The sequence below is a fragment of the Channa argus genome, chromosome 18, assembly GCF_033026475.1.
Source record: "Channa argus isolate prfri chromosome 18, Channa argus male v1.0, whole genome shotgun sequence".
NCBI lineage: Eukaryota > Metazoa > Chordata > Actinopteri > Anabantiformes > Channidae > Channa > Channa argus.
This window is the reverse complement of record NC_090214.1, coordinates 1,094,862-1,119,530: the sequence shown is the minus strand read 5'-3', so window position 1 is coordinate 1,119,530 and position 24,669 is coordinate 1,094,862. Positions and strand designations below refer to the sequence as shown.

General features: G+C 42.0%; 1 protein-coding gene across 1 annotated transcript; it reads right to left on the bottom strand.

Annotated features, from left to right (window-relative positions):
* Positions 1–4,653: 4,653 nt before the first annotated feature.
* Positions 4,654–24,133, bottom strand: LOC137103720 (transcription factor 7-like 1-A). The gene is made up of 12 exons (XM_067484319.1): positions 23,301–24,133; positions 23,097–23,166; positions 21,310–21,446; positions 12,106–12,183; positions 8,378–8,495; positions 8,097–8,178; positions 7,925–7,999; positions 7,354–7,470; positions 7,081–7,246; positions 6,767–6,874; positions 6,577–6,625; positions 4,654–5,590 (listed from the first exon to the last, which is right to left on the bottom strand). Exons 1-12 carry the CDS (start codon positions 23,475–23,477, stop codon positions 5,022–5,024), a joined length of 1,746 nt encoding a protein of 581 aa, XP_067340420.1. The 5' UTR covers positions 23,478–24,133; the 3' UTR covers positions 4,654–5,021.
* Between the last annotated feature and the right edge of the window lie 536 nt (positions 24,134–24,669).

Genomic DNA, 24,669 nt, shown 5'->3' with positions numbered 1-24,669 from the left:
TTATTGTGTTCATGGTTTTTTCAATGAGGTTATTTATTAAATCTCTTTCACTGACACTGAGCTACCAGCTGGGACACATGACAACACCACTGTCGTATTTAGCCATAAAGTCTGAATCATCTGTTTGTTAATGAGCACATCAGTTACTCCACAATGAGCCATGATGGATCTGCAACATTAACACAGAAAGAAACTCTGGAATATTAGTGAGTAACACACAGCTTGTATTTGTCCTCCTACAAAGTTTACCTGTTGCCCAGGAGGGTAAACACAAGGTTTGGCAGCGATGACTAACAAACCACCTCCTGCTGCTGCTTTGTCACCTGTCTAAAAGTTACATGATCTTATTTGTCAGTGTGATTCAGAAAGTGGTACAGTCTGAAGGCTCCGTTCTGTCTCAGCAGCAGATGGACCAGAGTCTGTGTTCAACAGTCCTGGATGTTCCCGTGTCATGTGGCAGCCGTGCACCTCCTCACGTAATGAGCGCTTGGTATTTGACAACTGGGTGTGTTGTTCAGGCCACGATAGTGCAGGCTGACAAAGACGGACACAGTGGATTTTAATGCTCACATGCTTAAGAATCCTGCCTGAATATTCAGCTGATTATGGTCAGATGTCAAAGCCAGGACACATTACACAGACAGACACAGACTACACAAACAGCGTCTGACCTCACATCAAACTGTTTCTGAAAGTTACAGGGGACTAAAGGTTTCAACAACTTTTCAGCCAACGAAAGAGCAGCGAACCCCCGAAGGCTGAGTGCAAACCTCACAAGATGGCCTCCGTCCCCCAGCAGCACATTCACCGATCCGAAGTGTGAAGTATTTAGTACATAAGACATTTTGCATGTATTAGAGGCGAAGCTTAAATATTTAAAACACAAGTTAAATAAGTCGTTATTTAAGGTGAAAGTTGAAAATAAGTAGGATGCATCTCTGATGCGGGTCCCTCTCCTGTTTAGTCCACAGCACACGGCCTCCACGGTTTCCAAAAACAACTTCAAACAGAGCAGAACACAGAACAGTTTTCCATTTGGCCTGAGAACATTTCAAATGTTCACATGTGGCTTCTTCTTTGCATGATACAGCTTTAATCTGTGTGTTGCACAGTGAACTGTGTTCACAGACAACGGCTTTTCCTTCTTCCAGGCCAGGACGTGACCTTTGGCCTGGAAGGTGTGAGCCACGCTGTGGGACGGATGAGTCAGAAGGTGAGTCAGCTCCAGGTTACAGGTGCCATCCTCCTCTAATAAGGTGCAGATGTCTGCAGGAAGACTGTCTTTACCTGGTGCTGAGAGATGCTGGGAGAAGCTGCACTCTGCGGTGGACTCAGCAGGTGACACCGCAGAGTGCAGCTCCTCCTCCCCGTCAGACGACAAGACGGCCAGAAAACAGTCCTTCGCAGGCCACCTGCTCATTGCAGCACACACAGACACACACTTCCAGAGGGAGAGAACGGAAACAGTCAGATGCTCTGTGTTTTACCTCTTCTAGTCTCACATTGTATATTTACTCAGCTGTTTGACATTTTTTCTCTTGTCTTGTTTTATCACCTCATTTATTGTGTTTTATTACAGTTTATATTACACAGATAATATTCATGCAGCTCATATAACTGCAGCATGTATCTATTAGTGATAACCAGCTGTTAAACTCGACCTGAACTTTCAGTCTTTATTCTAAAGCAATAGAAACAGTTACAGTGTGTTTAAGTGAAGACACAACAGTCTGAGACCTTTATTTCCCTTTCAGCTCCTTAAAACTGTGCATAACCCCTCAAAGAGCACATGTGCTGTATGAACTGTACACTGCACATACGTATACGTATGACAGTGAAGTTGGTGCTATTCCTAAATTAAAAACAGCAGTTAAGAAAGTCTGAGTGAAAAAGGCTCAAACAGCCCTGACACCATGCACACAGACATATGCCTTCATTTCTTTTGCCAGTTTGCCCTTCAATTATTAAATGTTATGTAACATGTGACTTTCAGTCGGACCTGCCGCTCCCGACAGCGTAAGCTGAGGTCTACAGCAAGCAGCTTTCACATTAAAGTGAACCACTCTCCACATCCACAGCTTTATATTTTTTTACTTTTTGTCCTCTGGGCTTATCACTTGAGTTCAGGGTCAACAGTTTTTAGGCCGGATGCCCTTCCTGACGTAACCCTCCCCAATCTCTACCAGGCTTGGACCGGCCCTGCACAGCTGGGGAGGGGAATGGGCTGTTAGGGGTTCAGTGTCTTTCCCAGAGACACTTCGACATATAGCCGGGACCGGGCCTCAAGCCAGTGACCCTGTGGTCTGTGGACGGCTGCCTTTACCGACTGAGCTACAGCCGCATACATCCACGATGAATATTCTAAATATCTACCATAGAATTCTTACTAGAAAAAAAACTATTTCAGATTTGGACAATGCATTTGTTACTAGTTATAATTGACATTTCAAACTAAACACTCCAGTTATCTATAATGTCATTTTAAATATCCAAAAAAAACTAGTAATCATGTGAATATGGAGATGACAATTATTGACAGTTTGAGTTGTTCCCTTGGTCATTGAAGAAGTACTACACTTATGAGGATTTGGGATCAATGAGAAGGTACTAAAGGTCATTATGGTCTTAGCTTCTTCTTCACAAGGTGTTCCGAGTCCTTTGGGAGGTTCTTTAAGCAGTTCTCCCAGCGAGTGACGTGGGTGCTGTTTCAGAGCAGGACCTGTTGTGATTTTAAACTTCATAACCTGCTTTGTCCGACACAGAGAACCTGACATGTTTGTTTTCCTTTAAATGTGGTAAAAAATATGGATCATACATTTCCTCCCTGCTCAGGTTGCTGTGCATGTGTCCAGCTTGAGGCCCAGTTTTCTGAGGGTATGTGGAGTCTCTTTGGATCCCGACTGGATCCAGACCTCCTCTCAGACCTCATTCTGGTCTCAACCTTAGCCACAGACACCGGCACCGCCCGTTCGGCTTCATGTCATAACCTGTGTGTCTTCTTTGACGTTCTTGTGTCAGACTCTGTTTGTCCTGTGGAAGAAACATCAATCTCTGCAAAGCTGTAATATCGAGGCCACACTTTCAGTCCGGTGTGACTGGGTGGAGTTTCCTGTTCCACATGTGTCACTCAGCGTTTCTTCACTTCAGTCTTTCAGTCTTCAGTCTTTCTTTGCAGTGAGACACGTCTCTACACTTGTCCCTCAGCGGAGTTTTCTTCCTGTTTGCTTCTGCAGAGTCGACAGTCAGCCACTGACCAAAAAACATGCTGTAGGTTTTCAAAGAAATGATCACAGCAGCGGTACATTTCAATCACAATGAAACTGTTTATGGCCACAATTTCAAAACTTTCCGGTTACTTTTCACTTTCACAACACCCTCCAGGATGCCTGCATTTAAATCTAACCTCTATTTAGGCTCATTGAGCGTCTTTGAATGAAAACTGAGAACAAGTGAACACACTAATTCAGCTGTTAAACTAAAGTAAGACCTGGATCCCTTTATTTTTCGGTTTAACTCACACAGTGCACTTTAAAAGCTGTAAATGTACCTTCATGGAGCAGGACACTGTTTTGGGTCAGTTACAAAATCATCTAAAAGATAATTAAATGAATCATAAAAATGAAAAAAGTGCATCATTGTTATCATGGAATTAATGACATGCAGAGCAATAACGAGGGATAATTAATCACTGTGCTACAACAGATGATCCACAGTGACGTACGGGTTTTATGCCTTTGTTTTTAGTTTCTCTCCGTTTATTCCTTTGCAGCACTTGGACTTTTAACTTTAAACTGTGTCACATGACTAAAGCTATAACAATGTCCCTTAATGATTTTATGAAAGCAACTTGTTAATAATATAGAAATTAATAAAAGTTAATATGAGTAAGTAAACATATTAACATGTTTACTTATCTTAAAATAATACCCATTAAATTCCTGAACTTCTTCTGCTTGCAGGGAGACATGGACGCACAGACATCATTCAATTATACTGAACAAAACTTCTTCTTTGGCAGGTTGTGCAGTGTTTTGATCTGCCGTTTCCAAGACGACGTCTGGATGTTCATTCGAGAAATGGATGGGGACTTTAAAATATGTGAAGTGTTTGCACATTCTGATCTGAGCTTTTTAATGCAAATTGTGTTTTACAGTAACTTAAAGTGCAACATCACTGATTTTCAACATGTTCCTTAAAGTTCTGGTTTGGGGACCACACAGACACACACACACACACACACACACACACACACACACAAACTTTCTGGTCTCGTCACACAGTACAAAGTTTATAGCCTTGGTTGACTTACTCTTCCAGAACAGATGACAGATGACATAATTCAGCAATTTGCTATGTTGCCATCACAACAATCAATTCAACCAATTTCTGGTAAATTCTGTGCTGCCTTCACATCAGAACCTCAGAAAACGCTGCCAAGTGCATCACAGTGTTTTCTGTAAAAGCTGTTGCCATTTAATTCAGCAGCAATCACAAAGAGTCCACACAATCCTGGAGACACTGAATCATACATACATACATACATACGCCTCAAACTGGAACTGGAACAAGCAAAGTACAAATCAGTGACGCTGGACTAAAAATGCAGAGTTGTCACTTTGTAGCTCTGAGAAAAACTCCCAGCATCACACAGGCTGCTAGTCAAGACTCGGGATATTTATTAACACAAAGAAGGAACCAGAAAATAGGTTTACAGTCATTACTACCAAGTGAAAAAAACCTTTTTTAAACAAACCCCGAACACCTTGCTCCAATAACAAGTTTTTTAAAAAGTAATTAGAAAAAAGTGAGTTTTGTCAAAAATTACACCATTTGATGAAGTTGCAGTCAAATATTGACCAGTTATTTGTCCTTTCATACTAATATAAAATGTGATACATGTATAAAAAAGTTAAAAAAGAAAGCTTTTTTTACAGCATTAATAAAGAGGTACAAATCACTAGGAACTGTGTGTTTTCTGCGATTTCTTTGTGGGGTTTGGATTTCTTGTATGACACAGCTCTTCACAGCTGATTGGTTCTCCTGAGTGAGAGTGGCTGTGATTGGCCTAAGGCACTGTTGGAGCTCTCTGCTGATTGGTGAGCGGAGGTAGGAGTCGGAACGAGGAAAGGCTGAGCAGGCACAGGAGGAGGAAGGGGTGAACTCCTAGAAGATGCCGTGAGCGGTGAGGATGTGGGGGTGTCGGAGGAGGAGGATGGCGTGGAGGGTCCCGGGGTGATGGTGTTACGGCCCAAGGGGTGGGGGGTCCTGTGGGGTTTGGTGGTGAGGGACAGCGGCTGCAGCTGCTCGGGGTAGGGTGACATGTGTCCGTAGGAGGAATGCGTGTGTTCGGTGTGGGTTGGGGCCGGAGCGGCGGGAGAGGCCAGCGCCGTGGTGGGTGTCGCGGGCGAGTCTAGGGAGGAAGCGGGGCTGGCCTGTGACAGGTGTGTGTGCGTCAGGTGAGAGATGGTATGAGGCTGCGTCAGGGGAGGGCGGGCGTGTGTGTGCGCAGTCTGCGGTTGAGTCGTCTCTTCAGGTCCGGGCGGAACACGAGGTCTCTTCAGCTGCGGGGAGAAATCTGCAGCGGCAGGAGCTGGGAGACACAAATCCATTTAATGGCACAGTTTAAATACACGTTTATACGTTTGGAGGTAAGAAAAACATCATTAACGTCAGGCTTATTTAAGGGAGAACTGATGTTTCATTAAAGCGAAACTGTTGAAAGGACTGATTCAGCTGCTGTCTGATCATTGTGTGCTGCGTTAAACCGAGATGATTCTGTACGTAGTTAAGCTTCACTGATACAGATGGTGGTAGAATAAACGAACAGCATCAAACACCAAAGTCTCCAAAGCGATCGCCCTGTGGAATCAGCACATACTGTACACACACACACACACACACAGGCCTTCATGAAGTGAGGAGCCATGATTTACAAAAGTAGCTTCATCAGATTTTCTTGTTTCTCTTCTACAAATAGGTTTTTATGATATAATTTAATTCTAATGTGGTTCAGACATTTTATTTGCTCAATGCTAATTTTTTTTATTTTAAATCCCTAAATCCATTTACGTCTCCACTGCTATTATTAAATTGTATCTGCTATAATGCAAGAGAACGTCAAACACCCCTCAGCATTAGAAATGTCTCTCTGCCCTCTAAAAAAAAAAAAAACCCTGTATCAGTTGAACCAACCGCACTAATGAACAATTGAATGAATACGTCTGAAGGTGGATTTAAGACGTACCTGCATCGTTCCTCAGCTTTAGAAACAAAGGCTGCAGACTGTGTTTGTCATCTCTTTCACTACACTCTCTTGAGGAAGGTCATTATAAAGAGCAGGAGTGAGTACAGCACACACACACTTTTTCAATCTTCACATGTTTACCTGTGTCACACATTATGGGCTAAAACATAGGAAAAACTCTTAAAGTGTTCGTGTGGGGGTCTGCCACACTCAGTGCCCTTCACAGCAAATGAAGTGGGTCATAAAGCTGTGATGTTAGTGGTTCAGTCATGTGGAGCTTAGTGTGGTGCTGTGTTGGAAGCTTTAACATGTGCTATGATTCATTCTCTTACCTTCAACCTGAGTTTCACTCTTTGCTCTCTTTCTCTTTTTCTTTTTACCCTGAACAAACCAAAAAGTGCACAGTCAGCTTTAAATCTAATACTCAAATGAAGAAACCAACAATTTCATTATCTCCATTTACATGAGATGCAATGATGGAAATATACAACGGTGTCAGTTCCAGGAGCAGCAGGCACTTACGTAGTTGTCTCTAGCCGACCAGCCGGGGTACAACTTCGAGTGGATGAGTCTCTCTTTACGAGCCAGTTCGTAGTATTTGGCCTGTTCTTCCTTCGACAGCGAGTGCCACTGGCGTCAGAGCACATATCACAAAATTAGATTTATTTCTCATCGCAACTTCAACAAAATATCACATTATTCTTTATTCTTGGAAACTCACCATCTTTTCTAACAATGGACATTAAAACTTACTAACAACGTTATCATATGACCATATGACTATATGAAAATATATCAAATAAGGAGAAAAATCCACTGTCCCTTGTCACACTTACCCTCTGTCCTAGTATTTGGTTGATGGTGGCGCTCTCCTTCACTTTGCATTGAGCCACCACTTTGGGACGCTCCTCTCTCATGTACAACATGAAAGCATTGAGCGGCTTCTTGATGTGAGGCTTCTTCTCGTCTTCTTTCTCCTGCAGAACGTCGGGCACCGACCTTCTGCAGACGCAAAGAAGCATACAGACTGGTTAGAGCTACTGTAACACTCACACGTTAGGCTTTTATGACAGATGAAGTGAACGCTTTATATGGAGAGGCTGTGTTACCCAGGCTGGCTGCTGCCTCCAGGCTCCTGCTTGATTGCTGTGGGAACGATGGCCGGATGGGGAATGGAAGATTTGGGGTTTGCCACCAAACGAGGGGAGAAGCTACTCGACACCAGACTGCCAATGAAATCCACACATTAACCAACATACATGTATATTATGTACAACGTGTAAACATAATATACATATTCACCAAAGCTGGTCAGAAAAAAAAAAAAACAGCATTCATACTGACCAAACCCTTTTCTGTTTTTTAATATTTCTTTTGCTAACTAGCAAGTTTTATAGGCTGCATTTAAAATCAGTGGGTGAAGAAAGTATGAGTTTATCTAAATATATTAAATGAGAACAGTTTTGTTGGCCCACACATGCTCAATCAGTCGACGAGATTAACTACAATGGAGCTAAACGCAATAATGACTTTTTTTATTTCATTAAATTATTATTATTATTTATTTTTAAGGTATATTCATATATTCTTCATACAATGGCGCAATACCAATGATATGGATACAGTATCACACGTGCCACAGCAGCCTCTACTCCCAGTCTGCTCAGCACAAAGTCTTACCTGGACATGGAAGCATTCATAGACAGAGCAGCAGGTGTGAATCCTCCTGCGATGGGATACATCGGCTGCCCCGGCCTACAGATACAAACAGGAAGCACCAGCACTCACGTGAGGCTCAACTCTGCTGTCGGGTATTTATTTGTATTATTTGTACACGTTATATGTGACTCACAGCCAACCGAGGGAGTGTGGGATCTGAGCCATGCCTCCAGGGGAGATGGGGTAGCAGGCAGCATGGGGGGTCCTGGATAAAGCTGCCCCACAAACAGCAGAAACAATAGTTATAACTGTATTCTCAAAATATCAGGAATTCTTTTTACCTTATTCCTCAAGCATTATGACTTTCAAGCGAAAAACGGACTTTCCAGTTAATTTCTAAAATAATGTAACTTCCTTCTCAGAATATTTCAGATGTGTAATGAGAGGATTTTAATTGGAGGACAGAGTAGCTACCTGTGTCTGGGGAGAAGCCAGGTGAAGCCCTCTGAGGGGAGAACGCCTCTGGGCTGTAGGACAGCAGTGGATGGAGATGGGTCATGTGGGGGTGCTGCACCATCGGCACACTGTTGGACTGGAGAGAGTGATGATTAATGAAGCTGCAGTGCTGTCAACTGTCCACCAGGTGTCAGTGTTTACCTCTGTGTGTGTGTGTGTGTGTGTGTGTGTGTGTGTGTGTGTGTGTGTGTGTGTGTGTGTGTGTTTAGAACAACTATCACTCACATTTAAGCAGGTTATAAAACATTTTCTACATGTTCAGACCCTTCTGCTCACAGTATTTCCCTTTTCCTGTGTCTTGACAATGTTTGACACCATTTTCAGTATGAAGTCTTGTGCTGAGGGTAAGGTTTTAAAACTAGGACCCTTTTAAGATCACATGCATCTACAAACCAAGAGAGTTGGCCTTTGGGCACAAATGGGTAAATATTGCCCCTCACCTCTTCTATTTCAAGCCCCAAGACTGGGGGAGTTTCTTCTGACTCTTTTTTGTCTATTTTGGGCAGTTTTGTGTCCCTTTGCCAGTTTTGTAAATCCCTTAACTTGTGACCATTGTGTTTTCCTCGTGGCCCCTGTTCACTGGCCTGTCCAGGCACATATGGGATTGTTTTATAGCAGATTTTCACCTACTCTTACATTTATATAGGCACTACTAAAGATAAACTGCTTTTTTCAAGGAAGTAAAAATATTCCAGGAAGCTGTTTGACAACAGTACTGATAACATTCACTACAGCTCATTTCCTCTTCATTTCAGACAACAGGACAGAACACTGCAATTTTTATGATCCCTGGCAGTGATAAAGTTAAACCACCTCAATACCTACTGTAAGGAACTGAACTGTAACTGAAACAAGTTGAATGGGTTTTGCAGCAGGGAGCTTTGAGAGTGAACACACATGGAAGTAGATAACTTTTAGATTCTCGGTCATCCAGGTTGGGTTATCCGAACACTGAAGCATGTCCACTGGACTGTCTTCTCGGTTAGAAAGGATTCGCTACTTATCGAAGCAGCTTCTTCAGTCTGAAGAAAAGTCGGTGTGAACAGGGTGGAGTCATCAAGATGCAACGATTACGACCCTAAACCCCTGAGATGGGGGTCGTCAGGTGTGGCCCCCGGTGGATGTGTGAAGTGGTCTTAATCTTGGATGAAATGGCAGCATGAAAAATGGGAGACACATTGTGCCTGAGGCCTCCTGCATAAACGGCTTCAAGTACTCCTCTCTCCTACCATTGTCTTCTCTGTCCAAAATGTGGACATTGTCATCCTCAAAAGAGTGTCCTTTGTCCTTCAGGTGTAGGTTCACTGCTGGTTCTGGTCCTGAAGTGTTGCTCCTCTTGTGTAGAGCTCTGCACATTCTTTACTGCAGTGGACTGCAAATCTGGTTGGTTTATGACTCGTTAAAATGCAGCAATGTGTGCTTGTGACCACAGGAGGAGAAATAATTGTTCAAATAAGCAAATTAAGAAACTTGATTTCTTGCATTTATGTAAATGTACTAACTGCTGGAGTCACTGAATCTGTCTAGTTTGCATGACACTGTGCAAGAGTGATTTCCTTTCTTGCTCTCGTCACACACACACACACACACACGCACGCACGCACGCACGCAAACACACACACACGCTGCAGCCTGCACTGTAACTGGTAATAACATGTTGGAGCACATCCCATTCACTTCATACACACAGCTAAAGGTGTTAAGTGTCCTGCTCTGTTCTGTTAAACGCTCCTTTGTCACCTTTGTCCTGCTTACCTGCAAACCTCTGGGTTGCAACAGAATGAAACAAAGAATTAGTCAAAAGAGCCTGATTCTTGCTTAATCTACAAAACTCCTCCACTGTGACGGGAACAAAGCAGTGGTAAATAAATAAGTGGAGTATGGCGACATTTCAAGCAGAATCTTGTCTTCTTTTAGTATCATAGCTTTGATATCATTGTGTGCAACACAGCAGCACAGACAACATAAAGGTTTTCTTAGAGGATGAGGAATAAATCTCATTAAGAGCTGGAAGACTGCAGTAATTGGGCAAAAACAGAATTAGAAAACTACTTTTGTCAACGCAATTTTCATATGTATTTGGTGTGTTTAGAACAACGTTACAATCTAACTAAATACAGACTAGAGAAAATGTATGCATATTTCATCATGTTTAAATAAAATATGTGTATTTTCTATTTTAGGTTATGTGCTAATGCTTTAGTTAATTTTCATTTATAACCAAGTATGAGAGCCTGTCTCATACTGTGTTTCTGGTGTGTTTTAATGTTTCTATGACATTCAAAAAACACAGGTGCCATGTTGTGATCATTGCTGTCTCTTTAACCGGTGACCACTAAGGTGGTTACCTGCATATCTTTGGTTTAATTTCACCAAAATGGTTCAGATCTTCTTCAAAATTGTGATGGCATGACAGGGACAAGAGGAGCGGGAGAATGTTTCAGTCATTGATAACACTGAATCAGGTAGATGGCATTGTGCTGGCAATCAGTCAACACTCCTCTTAAACTAAGCAACATACTAAAGTAAAATGATTAAACCCCAGATTCCCAAATATCAGCACAACTCTGTCCGTCTCCACATTGTCTCTAATGCTTTTTACAACTAGTCAACAAACTTAACCTTATTCGACTATAGTGCTCCATCCAGACTAACTTTATCCAAACATTCATGTCTGCTAATGACAAAGCCTGAAGCTAAACCAGCTTCATTAACACACAAAGCTGAGCAGCTAGCTGGCTAAAAACTCACATCTTCATGCTTCAATCGAATGCACTTGGTCAGAAACTCTGGGATTTTAGTGTAGATATTTCATTACAAGTCGCTTGAGCTGCTTCAAATCCACATTTTTAACAACGTGAATTCCACTCAAACTCCAATATGGAAAGTAATATAATGCTTATGGTGCTACTTTGCTAAGGTAAAGACTTCTGGCATAAACAAAAAGACAGGATCAGCAACCAATGGCATAACGTCAACTTAACATTGTCTACACTCTTCACTGTCCCTAAACGATTCCATTATTTGAAACCCGAGCTGCTGATGCATCTTAAAGTAATGCATAAAAGCAAATAGCCTCTTAAGAAATCTCTGATTGCTGCAATACTGTACATCATTTTCAGGAGCTCCAATTAAGAGAAGATGCCCTGATGTTCTGCACAAAACAGGGATCAACTGGATCACACTGTAGTGGAATACAGATGGATAATTGGATAACAATGATAATTGTCTACCACAAAACACTCCTGAACAATGGCTGAAACATGGACAAAGCAGACAAGACAAACATGTCTCTGTGTAAGAGACAGATTTGTTTTTTTAGAAAAGTCACCTTGAAATTCAAGATATTTCTCATATTAAATAGTCGCTTATATAGGGGCAGCTGTAGCTCAGTTGGTAGGGCAGTGGACCATGGACCACAGGGTCAGTGGTTCAATCAAGTTCAACCAAGTGGCTCCCAGTGGGTCAGGTGAGCACCTTGCATGGCAGCCACAGTCATCAGTATGTGAATGGGTGAATGGGAATCAACATTAAAAAGTGCTTTGGATAAAAGTGCTATATAAGCACTATAAGCACCATATTAGCATTTTAAACAATGGAGTTTGGAGATTTACGTCCACTAACAAGGGTTTTGCATTATGGGTTTATGTAAATGAATAGAGTGTGTGTGGTTAACCAAGTCTCACCAGGTGAGTAGGAGTTGTCGAGTCTCTGATTGCTGCTCTTCCCGGGACGTCGAGCAGAGGCCACTGAAATGGCAGGTACTGTGGGGACGGAGAGGAAAAGGTTAACTTACCATAATGTACACATTCACTGTGTAAACCAATAATCATCTGCACTGCATACAAACACATCCTTTCACAGAGGGTTTTAGAGTTTATGAGCTTGTGGGACAGAAGAAATTACTAATACCCTACAAATTGTAGCTTCTAATATTGCACTGTATGAATGCAATGACATTGCACCACACCAGGGGCCTCCAACACGTTGCTTGCGAGCTACTGAAAAATAAAGTTTTACAATATCCAGCGATGGATAAGAATCAGTAGAGATTAAATCTCTAAAACAAATCAAACTGCTGCTATGTGTCAAGAAGGAAAAGCTGAAAAAGAAAAGGAGCAGAACGGATGTGGACTTTCCTGCTCCGTCGTTCGACGTCAGTGCAGTTAAATAAGTTTGATGATTAAGGCATCAAAAATATTTAACTGTATATGAATATTTAAGACAGCATTATAGAATTTGAGGTATTTGTCTCCTCCTAAGTTAGCAACAAACTTTGACAACCTGCAATCTTCCAAGTGTGCAGGATATTATGGTTATAGCAGAGTCACACACCATTATATTTGATACCAAGTGAGATAACACACTTCAGTTCATCTTTCACGTGTTTACATAGTTTGTGCTGTTTATGCTGAACAGAGAGGTCACACACTATGACAGCACACAGACACACCTCCACAGATGAGCAGGCGTACACATGACTCACTGGAGAAAATGAAGTTCTAGATAAGATCCCCAAAGTGCTGAAGGTCAATGAGAAATCATAAAAAACACCAGGGACCTCAAACGTATATGAGTGTGTCCTGAAACTCTGAGTCTAGAGTGAGACACAGAACAAAGTCCTAAGTTTTGCCTTTTCCCTGCCCCCACCCCCCACATACGTGGAGCCCCCACTCCACTAGGGTCCAACTGTTGATCAGGCTTCCCCCACAGACGCAGACTGAGATAAAAAATAAAGAAAAAAGAGGCTTTTGGTGCTTATTGAACTGTGAGGAACGTCAACAGACTCACAACTGTGACCTCTGAACCCCAAACAAGGGGAGAGGATCCATGGACATTGGCCCTAATGTCTCCCGACTATGACCATGTTTGTCTTTATTGATTTTTATCTTTTACTGTGCTTCTCTTAATTAGATTGATGGTACCAGGGCACTGAAGTAGAACTAAGGCCACATTCAGTTTCTCATGGTGCAAAACCAAAAGAAAAAGTCGCGCTACTCACTTATAGATGCTGCACTGGCCAATCATGTGCATGCAACTGCACTGTATATTATTATTATTATTACCAATTATTAAACATTTGCTGCTGTAATAGCTTTCTAGAGTTGTACAATCCCACACATGCTCCCTCCACATGGATTTCACTGACTGCATTTCATGGTCTCACTGTACATGAACAGCACCACCAAATACTTATTGTGTGGATGGAGATGTGGAAACTTTTACTTCATATTTACTTCTCTTTTTTGTCAGAAGCCAGAAGCAGAATCATGAACCAGACCAGAACTAAAAAAGTTGTAATGGATCACAGAGGTGCAGTACTTAGCACTATTACCTCCAGGGAAGAAGCTCCTCGGGTTTGAATCTGCCACCTGGCTGGAAGTTGTGTTTTGCATGGGTTGAGTCTGCTTGTTTTCATTTCAGAGCTCAAAGATATCCAGGTTAGCTCTCAAAATGTGTTTGGAGTTAGAGCTGTCAAGGGTGTTAACAACTTGAAGTATTAGCTCCAACTCCAATATGTTCCTCTTAATTTAAAAAAATAATAAAAACTCAGCACAGTGGCAAAGGAAGCCCACAGATAACTAATAGTATAAATCTAGCTTTAAGCATCAAACAGGCTTCCTGTGGAGGACTGGTGCAAGTGAGTTGTGTCTGCATCATTCGGGATGTTCATACTTGTGTGAGACCTGCTCCTATATGTGCTCTTACTCTCCGACACCATAGTGGGTGCTGTGAACCAGATCACAGCAGCAGAGGTGAAGGTTGACATAGAAGAAGAATGTACGAGAAGCTGAAGTGTCTGTGTCAAAAGATCTGCAGAAACATGCAGCAGCTCTTTAAATATACAGGACAATGTATGCAGAACTGAATAAATCACTTTATAAATGATCCCATTCCTTTGCACAAAGAAAACAAAAACACTACAGAAAACCTCATGTGACATTTGTAAGGAAGATGGCAAAAACCTGAGCCTAAAACACAAGAGCACAGTTTGTGAAACCAGATGATGAAACGCTTTAACAGGGAAACAAATGACCACAGTCCACACGAGGAACCAAGCAGCTTACACACTGAAAAGGAAACTACTACTAATTGCATTTTCCCCTCAAAATGACCCTTGTCTCCAGCTCATCTTACTCTGCTCCAGACAAGCAAGTAAAACACACATGTGCTCTCCACATCTCCCTCTACTGCTGTATAAAACCCCACGACATTTGTACACACAAGAACAGCAGTGTGCACATATACGGTTACACGCACACTAAACTCACACAGCAGTTCCACAAGGCAGCCTTATCCCGTCCCCCCATTCAGAGGCCCGAGGAAGCTCTGGCTGAGAGTGCTAACTGGATCCAGCTGTTGGAAATACCAAGAAAATCAGCGTACACAGTCTCTCTCTCACACACACACACACAAACACACTCATTCCTGCACAATCAGAGTCTGTTACTGAGGGAAGCATAACATCACTGTGTGACTAGAGGGAGAAGTTATTAAGCTCACTGCTGTTTAGGAAACACTGCAAAGCTCATATTCCAGACAAAGGACTGAGGCTCAAGCCACAACAGAACAATAGTAAGAGAAAACACATTGATAAGTCAATGGGAAGCTTGAAGTTTGTGTGTAGATCTAATCTAAATCTAGTATTTTATCATGGACGTACCTAAGAAATAAGACATTGTTGCTAGCGTGTTAGTTAAACCACCTTAATTATTCTGAATTGTACTGCTGATATGAAAATGATTTCTTTAAGAAAGCAGCATGGCGGTTGTGACAGCAGACACCTGGCTAAATATTGAAACTCTATGAATCCAGTGGTATTTAAACCTTAAGCATTCATTAACTACTATCAGGGAGTTTCCCTGCCACCATAACCCACAACCAATCAGCCCATGACAAGTCTTCATGAAGCTGCACTTTCCTCCTAACAACTGAAGAGAGAAATCAAGACGTCATACTGGAGACATTAACCACTATCACTTAGCACCTACAAGAGTTGTGTTTTGAAGAAATCCCCTGAAACTAATGCTTAATCTTCAGCACACAAATCCTGCAAAAAACGTGACTTTGCATTATGTGGTGGGGTTTATTAACAATTTAATACCTGAGTTTTAATGACTGTGTGTGCATGTACGTATAGTGGAGCCAGTGTGTATAAGTGTGCTGTTTTAAACAGGTAATCCTCCAGGTATTTGGAACTTCAAGCACAATGTCGACTAAATTCTGGGATCTGCAGCATGAACGACACTCAGACATTCCAGTTTGCTTATCACTCCTCAGTTGTCCTCCTCTCATTCACTGCTGCTCAGGTGTGACACTAGCGTGACTGTGAGTGTGAGTGTGTGCACATCTCAGCCCTCTTTGCTTTGTGGCACAATGTGACCCATGTAAAAGGACACCTTTGCTATAATTGGTTGATTCATTTTGAGCAGATTTTATTAATTTATTCCCAAACGCCTTGATTGGTTTTAGAATCAGACAAATATCTAGGTGATGTGTAATGATGCCTAATTTACCACAGTAATACAGTATTTAACAATCTAAATGAAGATAAGTTTAAGTTTGAGAAGGTTAAGTCAGAATTTGTGGTGGTCCGTCGTTTGAATTTCACGACAGCTATTAAAAGATTGGTTATGAAGAAAAAATTATGAACCAAAGTTCTCACACACACACACACACACAGAAGCAATCGTGACTCAAGACCGAGCTGAGATAAAAAACCAAACTTGGCTACAGAACACAGATTGTATCATCTTCTAAACACCTACATCTCCATACAATCTTCTTACTCTCTATTCCAAGAAAAGCTGCAGGGGTCAGATTCAAAGTAGCACAAACGTTCTCTTTTGTCAACACTGCTGAGAATGTGCTGTTCTTGTTTGAATAAACCTCACTGGAATTCTCACTGAACAGTACTGACCGGGTTTTCTGTGTTAATGTTCACTTTAAGTGCTTCACTCTAGTTGTGTAGAAGAGTTGATTACAATTTGTACTGTGTACTTGTCTGCATTATTCCCAGTGCTTAACCTTTTCCACATTTTGTTAAGTTAGAGCCTTATTCCGAAATGAATCAAATTCATTACTTTCAATAAAGTTTTACATAAAAATATCTCATAATGACAATATGAACGAAATTTGTTTGAAATCTTATTTAAAAAACAAAACAAAAACAAGTACATAAATATTCACCACCTTTGCTTAATCCTTTGTTGAAGCACCTTTAGAACGAATTACAGCCTCAGGTCTTTTTGAGTATGATGCTACAAGCTTAGCACCTATTTCTGGGCAGTTTCTCTCATCTTTTCTTCTCATCGTTTTTCTCATCGTTGAATTGAACATCACAATCAGGTAAACTGGCTGTTCCCCTCAAGGACATTCACAAAGTTGTCCTGTAGCTACTCCTTTGTTACATTGGCTGTGTGCTTAGAGTCGTTGTCCTGTTGAGAGATGAACTGTCGGTTTTCATCAAGGACGTCTCTCTACATTGCTGCATTCATCTTTCCCTCGAACCTGACTAGTCTCCCAGTTCCTGGCGCTGAAATACATCCCCACAGCCTGATGCTGCCACCACCATGCTTCACTGTAGGGATGGTGTTGGCCAGGTGGTGAGCGGTGCCTGGTTTCCTCCAGACATGACACTTAGCATCCAGACCAAAGACTTCAATCTTTGTTTCATCAGACCAGAGAATTATGTCTTTCAGGTGGGCTGTCATGTGCCCTTTACTGAGGAGTGGTTTCCATCTGCCCACTCTACAATACAGGCCTGATTGGTGGAGTGCTGCAGAGATTTTTGTTCTTCTGGAAGGTTCTCCTCTCTCCACAGACAAACGCTGCAGCTCTTTCAGAGTGAATGTCAGGTTCTTGTTCACTTCCCTGACTGACGCCCTTCTCTCGATTGCTGAGTTTTGACAGCCGCTCTAGAAAGAGTCCATTTCTTCTTCCATTTACAGATGATGGAGGCCACTGTGCTCATTGGGACCTTCAATGCTGCAGACATTTTTCTGTACCCTTCCTCAGATCTGTGCCTCGATACAATCCTGTCTCTGAGGTTTACAGTCAATTCCTTGGATTCATGACAGGCAGTGTTAACTGTGGGACATTATATAGACAGATGTATGCTTTTCCAAATCCTGTCCAGTCAACTGAATTTCCCACAGGTGGACAACAATCAAGTTGTAGAAACATCTCAAGGATGATCAGTGGAAACAGGATGAACCCAGAGGTTCATTTTGAGTGTCACAATACTTATGTACCTTTTTTGTTTTTTATTTTTTATACATTTGCAAAGCTCTTAAACAAATTTCTTTCACGTTCGTGCTGTCAATACTTTCTGGATGCACTGCAAATACCCACAAATCACATCAGGAAATGAAACACATGTCCCAGTGTGTTCACTTGCTCTGAGTGTCCCCAGATAACTTTTTGTAAAGTAGTTCAACAGTAGTAGTAGTTGTTATTGTCTGTTATTAGTTGTGTGGCATGCGTGTCATTGTTATGTGTGTGTTTTGGTATGTTGCCTAAACTTCGTAGCGCTGTGCGTATTGTTATGCTGCATGGATGCCGTCAGTGAAGATGGGTTTTTTCCATGTTCTTGTGTTTTGCGTACACGATGCCATTAGTTGCCAAGCGCAACATAAACAGACACAGCAACAAGAGCCGTGGATGGGAGCACATCCCTCTGCAGTCGTGTGTGCAGCACTGCTCGGGTGAAGCATTTAAAAAGCTGAAGAAGAGGTGAGGAGCAGGTTGAAGGCAGGTGGGGGAGGTTACAAGACAGGTTGTCTCTACACGCTGCCTCTTGCTTCCTGCCTGAATACATGAGTACAGTAAACAGCCTGTATTATGGTTCAGGTAGCGTCCAACTAAAGATAGCTTGTTTACTTTGAACTACCTTCAGACTGGCAGGCTCATCTCCTCCTCCTACTTCATAAACACACCCCACCCTCTCACTGAGCACATAAGGTCTCCATTGTGTGCAGGGAAAAGTAAGGGAGGACCAGGAGCAGAGGAAGAGTGGGAGTCACTTGTCTCAAGACAGCCAGTGTGTGTGTGTGTTTGTGTGTCTGAAAAAGCCACAGGCAGCGTGTGCTATAATGAGATGTAACAACGCCCCCTGTGGTGCCTCACATTAGGACCATTTGGACGCTGCTAATGACAACAATGAGCTGCCTAATACAGGGGGCGGGCGTTACACAGCTGAGGAATGCAGGTGTTTGTGTGAGTGGCTTCGGCTCTGTGTTTAGTCGAGAGGTGCATCTGAGTTTAATCAGAGGAAAGACAATCCAAACACACCAGAGATAGAAAAGAAATCACTAATCTGATTCAATGGTCAGTTTATGGCAGGAAAAGCTTAAAGTCTAACACAGGGGGCTGTAAAATATGAAATATTGTGTATATTAAGAATCTTAGACCTAATGTCTTACTACTAACTAACTACTGTAGACTAACTATAGAACTATTACACCTAACTACTACTTACACCAACGTCAACAGACTGGGGAAGCTATCAGCCATTGATTAGATGCTTTCTTTACATTTTTTCTCTTGGCCCAAACCCGGAACACTGAGTTTACTATCATTAGAACAAGCAAAAAAATTATCTTAATAACCATTTTACATGCTTGAACTAGTAAATGTTTGTATATTTGCATGAAAATGAGACATAATCAAACCGATTATCAAAAAACTAGCTTGCTGATAATTTTTTTATTTGTTAAACATTTTCAAAGTTTCATTAGCACCATAACAATGCTATATATGTATGTTGAGAATTACAAGCTTGATTTCTTTTTTACCTAAAATATATTTTTAAGTAACCAAACCAAGTTCCTAAACTCAACAGCTGTACAACCTAAAAGAAGCTTAGCAATTTAAAATTGATCACAATTTAAATTAGTAACCATTTGTTTAAAAAAGAACTCTATGTAACAGGCACAGTCTGAACCACTCTGAGTTTGAGGCCATGTCTTCTCAACTTTCCTCTGCAATATTATTTTGCTTAAAATACTCCTAACTCCTCACTCTGCCAACGAGGCAATTTTTAGATTAGTGGCCACAGCCGCTGCTGTATTAAACCACCACCCTGCATCCCTATAATCCAGGCTGAGCTTTCATAACACTGCAGGGGCTGACAAATTGGGCAACACACTATCAATCCCTGCTGAGCAACTCTGAGCTACACCAGCTAATCTGCAGCACAGCTCCAGCCCTGATGGGAGCTCATTCCTGCTGCAGGCAACTGCACCAGCAGACTGTGTCCAGGCCTGTCGAGCCTTGTCCCACCTCAAACCACCTTATCAAAACAGGCTGCTGGCACTTCTCTTTCTCACACACACACACGAGCCAGCTTTCAGGACAATGGTGAGTCAGAGGCATCCAGGTCTCAATTTGCAAAACAATAATAATCCTCACAATGTGAAGCAGCTAGAACCTGTTGCCATTTACTGGGCGAGTCTGGTTTTTTTTAAGTTACTTCTGTGAGCAAGTTAATCTACATAGCGTCAGCATCTGACACTTCTGCTCCAGCCACCACTGCTTCACAAGCCACACACAACTGCTACACAGGCAATAGAAGAGCAACTAGCCAAGTTTTAGTTCTTAAAACTTTTTTTTTTAAACGTATCCAAATCAGAACAGAGAACGTTAGCTGGTCAGAAAAATGTGAACATGGCCCTCAGAAGCAAGACAAATCAGATTACTAGTTTAACCAGATATTTAGTCTGCTATTACATAAGAGTGCGGTTCCTAATTTAAGTGGGCCTGGTGACTCAGTGGTACCGCATTGGGTTGGGATGCAGAAGGCAGCGGGTTAGAATCCCACCCCGCCAGCCATGGCCCTGCCCAGCTACCAAGGGTAACCTTGGTACCGGTCCCAAGCCCGGATAAAAATGGGAGGGTTGCGACAGGAACGGCATCCGGCATAAAAACTCCTGCCAAGTCAACATGCAGAACATGTTCCGCTGTGGCGACCCTGAAGGGACAAGCCAAGAGCCGTTGATCTTTTGTGGTCCCTAGTGCAGGAGTCATGACCATACAAGATGCTGCTACGTGATTAAAACCAAATCTGAAACGAACTAGAAGACATTATGTTCATTTTTCCCTTTGTTGCAATCAGTTTGTTCCTTGTGAGCTACGTCACCATTTATCCCTAATTCAGAAAGCTCAAATTTATTCCTTCAACAGTTTTTGAACAGAAAGTAATGTGATGCTGTGATAAAAATAGCTTTGCTTTGTTCTGGAAACAAACAGTGAATAACAACTTTGGCATTAACCTGCACATTTTACGCACGGCCTATAGTTTTCTGAACATAATTCTCAACGACTGCTGTCTTTAGGCCGAAGTACCGTATTAAAGCTTAACTCGGCTCTAAACTGCACATTACTTTTGCTCCTGCTGGGTCATTTACTCTAGTTTTTTTTACTGAAAATGATTGGGGGGAAAAAACTGATCATAGCAACCGTTTCCTCTAGGTTTCCATTTTCTTACTCTTCTAATAGGCCTGCAACTAAAGGTTGTTATTAATGTATCAGCTGATATCTTCTGGATTATTCATTTAACCTATGAAAATGTCAAAGTCTGTAAGAATATACAAGTTAATTTCACTGAACATCTTGTTTGTGGTGGACAATTGATTAAAAAAAAAAAAAAGAAAGGCCCGACATTGGACAGTGGTTGATAGGTTTAGCTTGAAAATTCCTTCAAAGATTAATCAATTATTCAAATGCTTGCACAGCACTGCTGTGTCAATAACTGCTACTAGTTCACTTTCTAAATGCCACGGTCCTGATTAGGATGCAGTATATGTGACAGTCACTGTGAACTTCATGCAGCTTCTGTTACATGTGAGTCTTTTGACACTCACTGACGTTGGAAATATGTGTTGTCTTACCGTTCGAGCACTTGGTGTGAGGGTCCCATTGGTGAGGTAGGGACTGCAGAGGTTCCCAAGGTCTGGGATCATGAAGAAGGGATATCCAACATAGGAAGGGTGCTGGAATAGACTTCCATCCTGCTGCCTCCGCAGCGCTGAAAAACACGCTCAACATCAGGCCGTGCAACATTTAGAAGAGAGACTATAAAGACACCAACGGTGCTACTGAGCTTGTGAAAACTGCTGCTAACATCATAAAGGGCTCTGAAGTAACAACCCAGATAAAATAACCCTAGTAACACCATCGTCAGTGGTATGAAAATGGAAAGCTAAAGCTGCTTTGTTTACATTTTGTACATATGCGATTCCAGAACTTCTGCCTTCTTGTCTGATTACGCAAGCACAGAACATGCTGAACAAACATGTCGTGTGTTCAAGTGTCACTTGTCAGCCCAGACAATAGGCAGCATAACAGTGTCACTGCCCTTAGGTGACCGAATTTATGTTAGAGTTACAGCAGCAGACACGCAAACGCAGATCGTAAACTGAAAAGGTGGATTCATTATTTTCCTTTGTGCACAGCTTTAACATTAACTATGTAGCGCGTTTTTTTCAGAGGCAGAAGCTGCGATGTGAGGGACAACCATGATTCAGGAACACAACATTTTTACATGTAATAAACAATATATGGATAAATTCATATGAATGAATATCCAAAACGTTCAGGTCCAGGATTTTCAAAAGACTGGGAGCAAGTTTTAAAAACAGAAACTTTGAATCTTTGTTTAAGCGCAACATTTAAAACAAAAAAGCAAATTGTTACTGGTTGTTTTTTGCAGGGGCTGAATATATTTCTTTTCATTTAAAGGCCCCGTTCAGTCAGGCATTATGACATTTGTCATTACTTTACTTTGGACAATAAATATTGCCCATATTGTGAACATCAAGAGAAAGACAAAACTTTTTGAAAGCATTTATCTTACCCAATTTGCAGAAATTCAATTTTTTTAATAAAAAAAAACACTATCCCACACTCCTACATACATATCTACATGCACACGCTATTCACAATATTAGTCAGAGACAGTATCTCTGTCTTTTCAGCAGACAGAAGCAGAGCTCAGATCAGCTTTCATTGTCTGTTTTTCCAGTCTGTCCCTCTGTCTTGTAGACACCGGTGTTAGCTAGCTAACATGAGTCATGACAGTTCCAAAACCTGTGGTGAGTTCACACAGTTTCTAACTATTCACAGTATGACATACAGGACTGGCTTGACTCAAGGTGGCTCATGCAGCACCTAACATATCTCAGCATTTCTATCTGCAGGTTGTAATAACGCATTCTCAACAAATTCGACATTTTGGACATTATGCATCCAAAATGAACTACTCGGAGGAGTTAATCAGTTCAGATGATGTCATTTGGTTGCTCTTACTATGGAGGTGGTAGCCTTGCTTTTCCACAGCACCCCCAGATGTGTCACGTTAACTGAAAAACACGGCCAAATGAAGTCGCCTGGTGACATTTTTTCAGCTAAAAGTAAAAAATATTTAACAATGGGGAAGCAACTGAGAAGTTTAATACCATTCATATGTCTGTGCTGCCCAAGTCAGAACCACAGAAGGCAAGTTTAAAATCTGTGAAGTTGTCCTTTAACCCAATTTAAAACTAAATCACTTCAATTCACAATGAGCATGCTGACTTCACTCTTCACTCAGGTCTATGAGCCATAAATGAGGCACATAACTTCCAAAAGAAACAAGCATTATGAGGATTAGAGGAGATCAACTACGGAGTGTTCATACCTTCTTGAAACAGCTGACTGTGCCTGGCCCTGTCCTCCAAATCTGGATCGGGCTTGGGGCGTCTGTCTGCCTGCACATAAAGCACACAGAGAAAGGTAAACAAAGCCGGGCCAGCCGGGTGGAGATCGTGGATAAGAAACAAAAACAAGCTCCACTGGCAAAAAGTTGATTTGGAACATGTCTGGCCCCAGTCACCAAACTCACCTCCGAGTCCGAGCTGCTGGTGGTTTCCGACTCGTTGACCAAGGAGGACTTAACATCATCCAGGTCCCGTTCAGCAGACACGTTCCTCTTTTCCTCCTGTTCCCCTTCGTCTTTGAAAGCGATCAGTTCGTCATTTGCCCCCAGGTCGTCTCCGTCTCCCCCGTTTAGCTGCGGCATGTTTGGACGTTAGCTACAACAGCTAACGGTACAGGCTGAGTTGTTAGACCTAAGTTACAGTTTGTAGCAAAACAACGATCTACACCGAGGAAAACCGTTAAGAAAACGTTATCCTAATGTTAGCTGTGCGCTAATCACATCGCAGGTGGCGTTAACGTCGAGCCGAGTGGAGTTTCTCTCTTTCGGTACGTCAAAAATAGAACACTAACTAGCTAACAAGCTAACTAGCTACTTGCTGCGTTCACGGACGTTTCAGCTTCTGGCGTCGAATTCCTGAGCTGTGGAAACCTCCTTGAGCTTGAGTAAAAACTGTACACAAATGCAAAAAAATGCACGAAAAGCTCCAAATAGTTAAGAAAAAGTAACTGCAAAAATTAGGCATAACAAACTCCGTGCCGATGACACCTTCCCCCGAGCGGGGTCCGTTCGACAGAAAAGTTGACGTCCCCTTCACTGCGCTTAGTCCAGAGGAAAAAGTCGACTGTCTTCTTTCGCATAGATTCCTACATTCCTACGGTAGTTCGAAACACGCATAATCCTCCAAAAGCGCCGTTATTTAAAGTTGGTGTTTCCGCTTTTGCAACCTTTGCTGAATGTAGAGGTTTTCTGGTGGCTTGCGGTGTGGAGGCGTGGGAACCAGACGAGCTGGTTGGTGTTTCTGAAGTGGAGTGAAAGGAAAAGGCAGCGGGGCTGTCGGAATATACTTGAGGGGGCAGGACCGGGAGTCTTTACAGACCCCGGGTCAGTTTACAGAAGCCGGATCTCAAGCAACGGCTTCCGACAAGAGTTATCTGAACTGATCCTGGATCCAGGAACAACAGGTTGATCCCGTGTGTTTGCACAGAGAGGAGCGAAGGAGGAGTTGAGCTGGAAGAAAAGGGGACACTTTTTTTGGAAGCCCATCGAGGCCGGACAGGATAGAAAACTAAATCCATTTGTTTGGCCTTTTTGTTTGTCACGAAATAAAATATATACACAATCATTTTTTTCTGATCATTTCTCAAAATTGTGACTTAAGAAGTCTTAGAAATAAGGATTGTTTTAATGTAATAACTATTACTTCTTTTCTAGCAGTTTTGACTTCATCAAACTTCAAAAATAGCTATTTCATAATAGCAACTTATTTACTCAAGACACTGACTTTTCAATCTCATAATCTTACTTTAGGAAGTCAACATTTCAACTTTTTTCC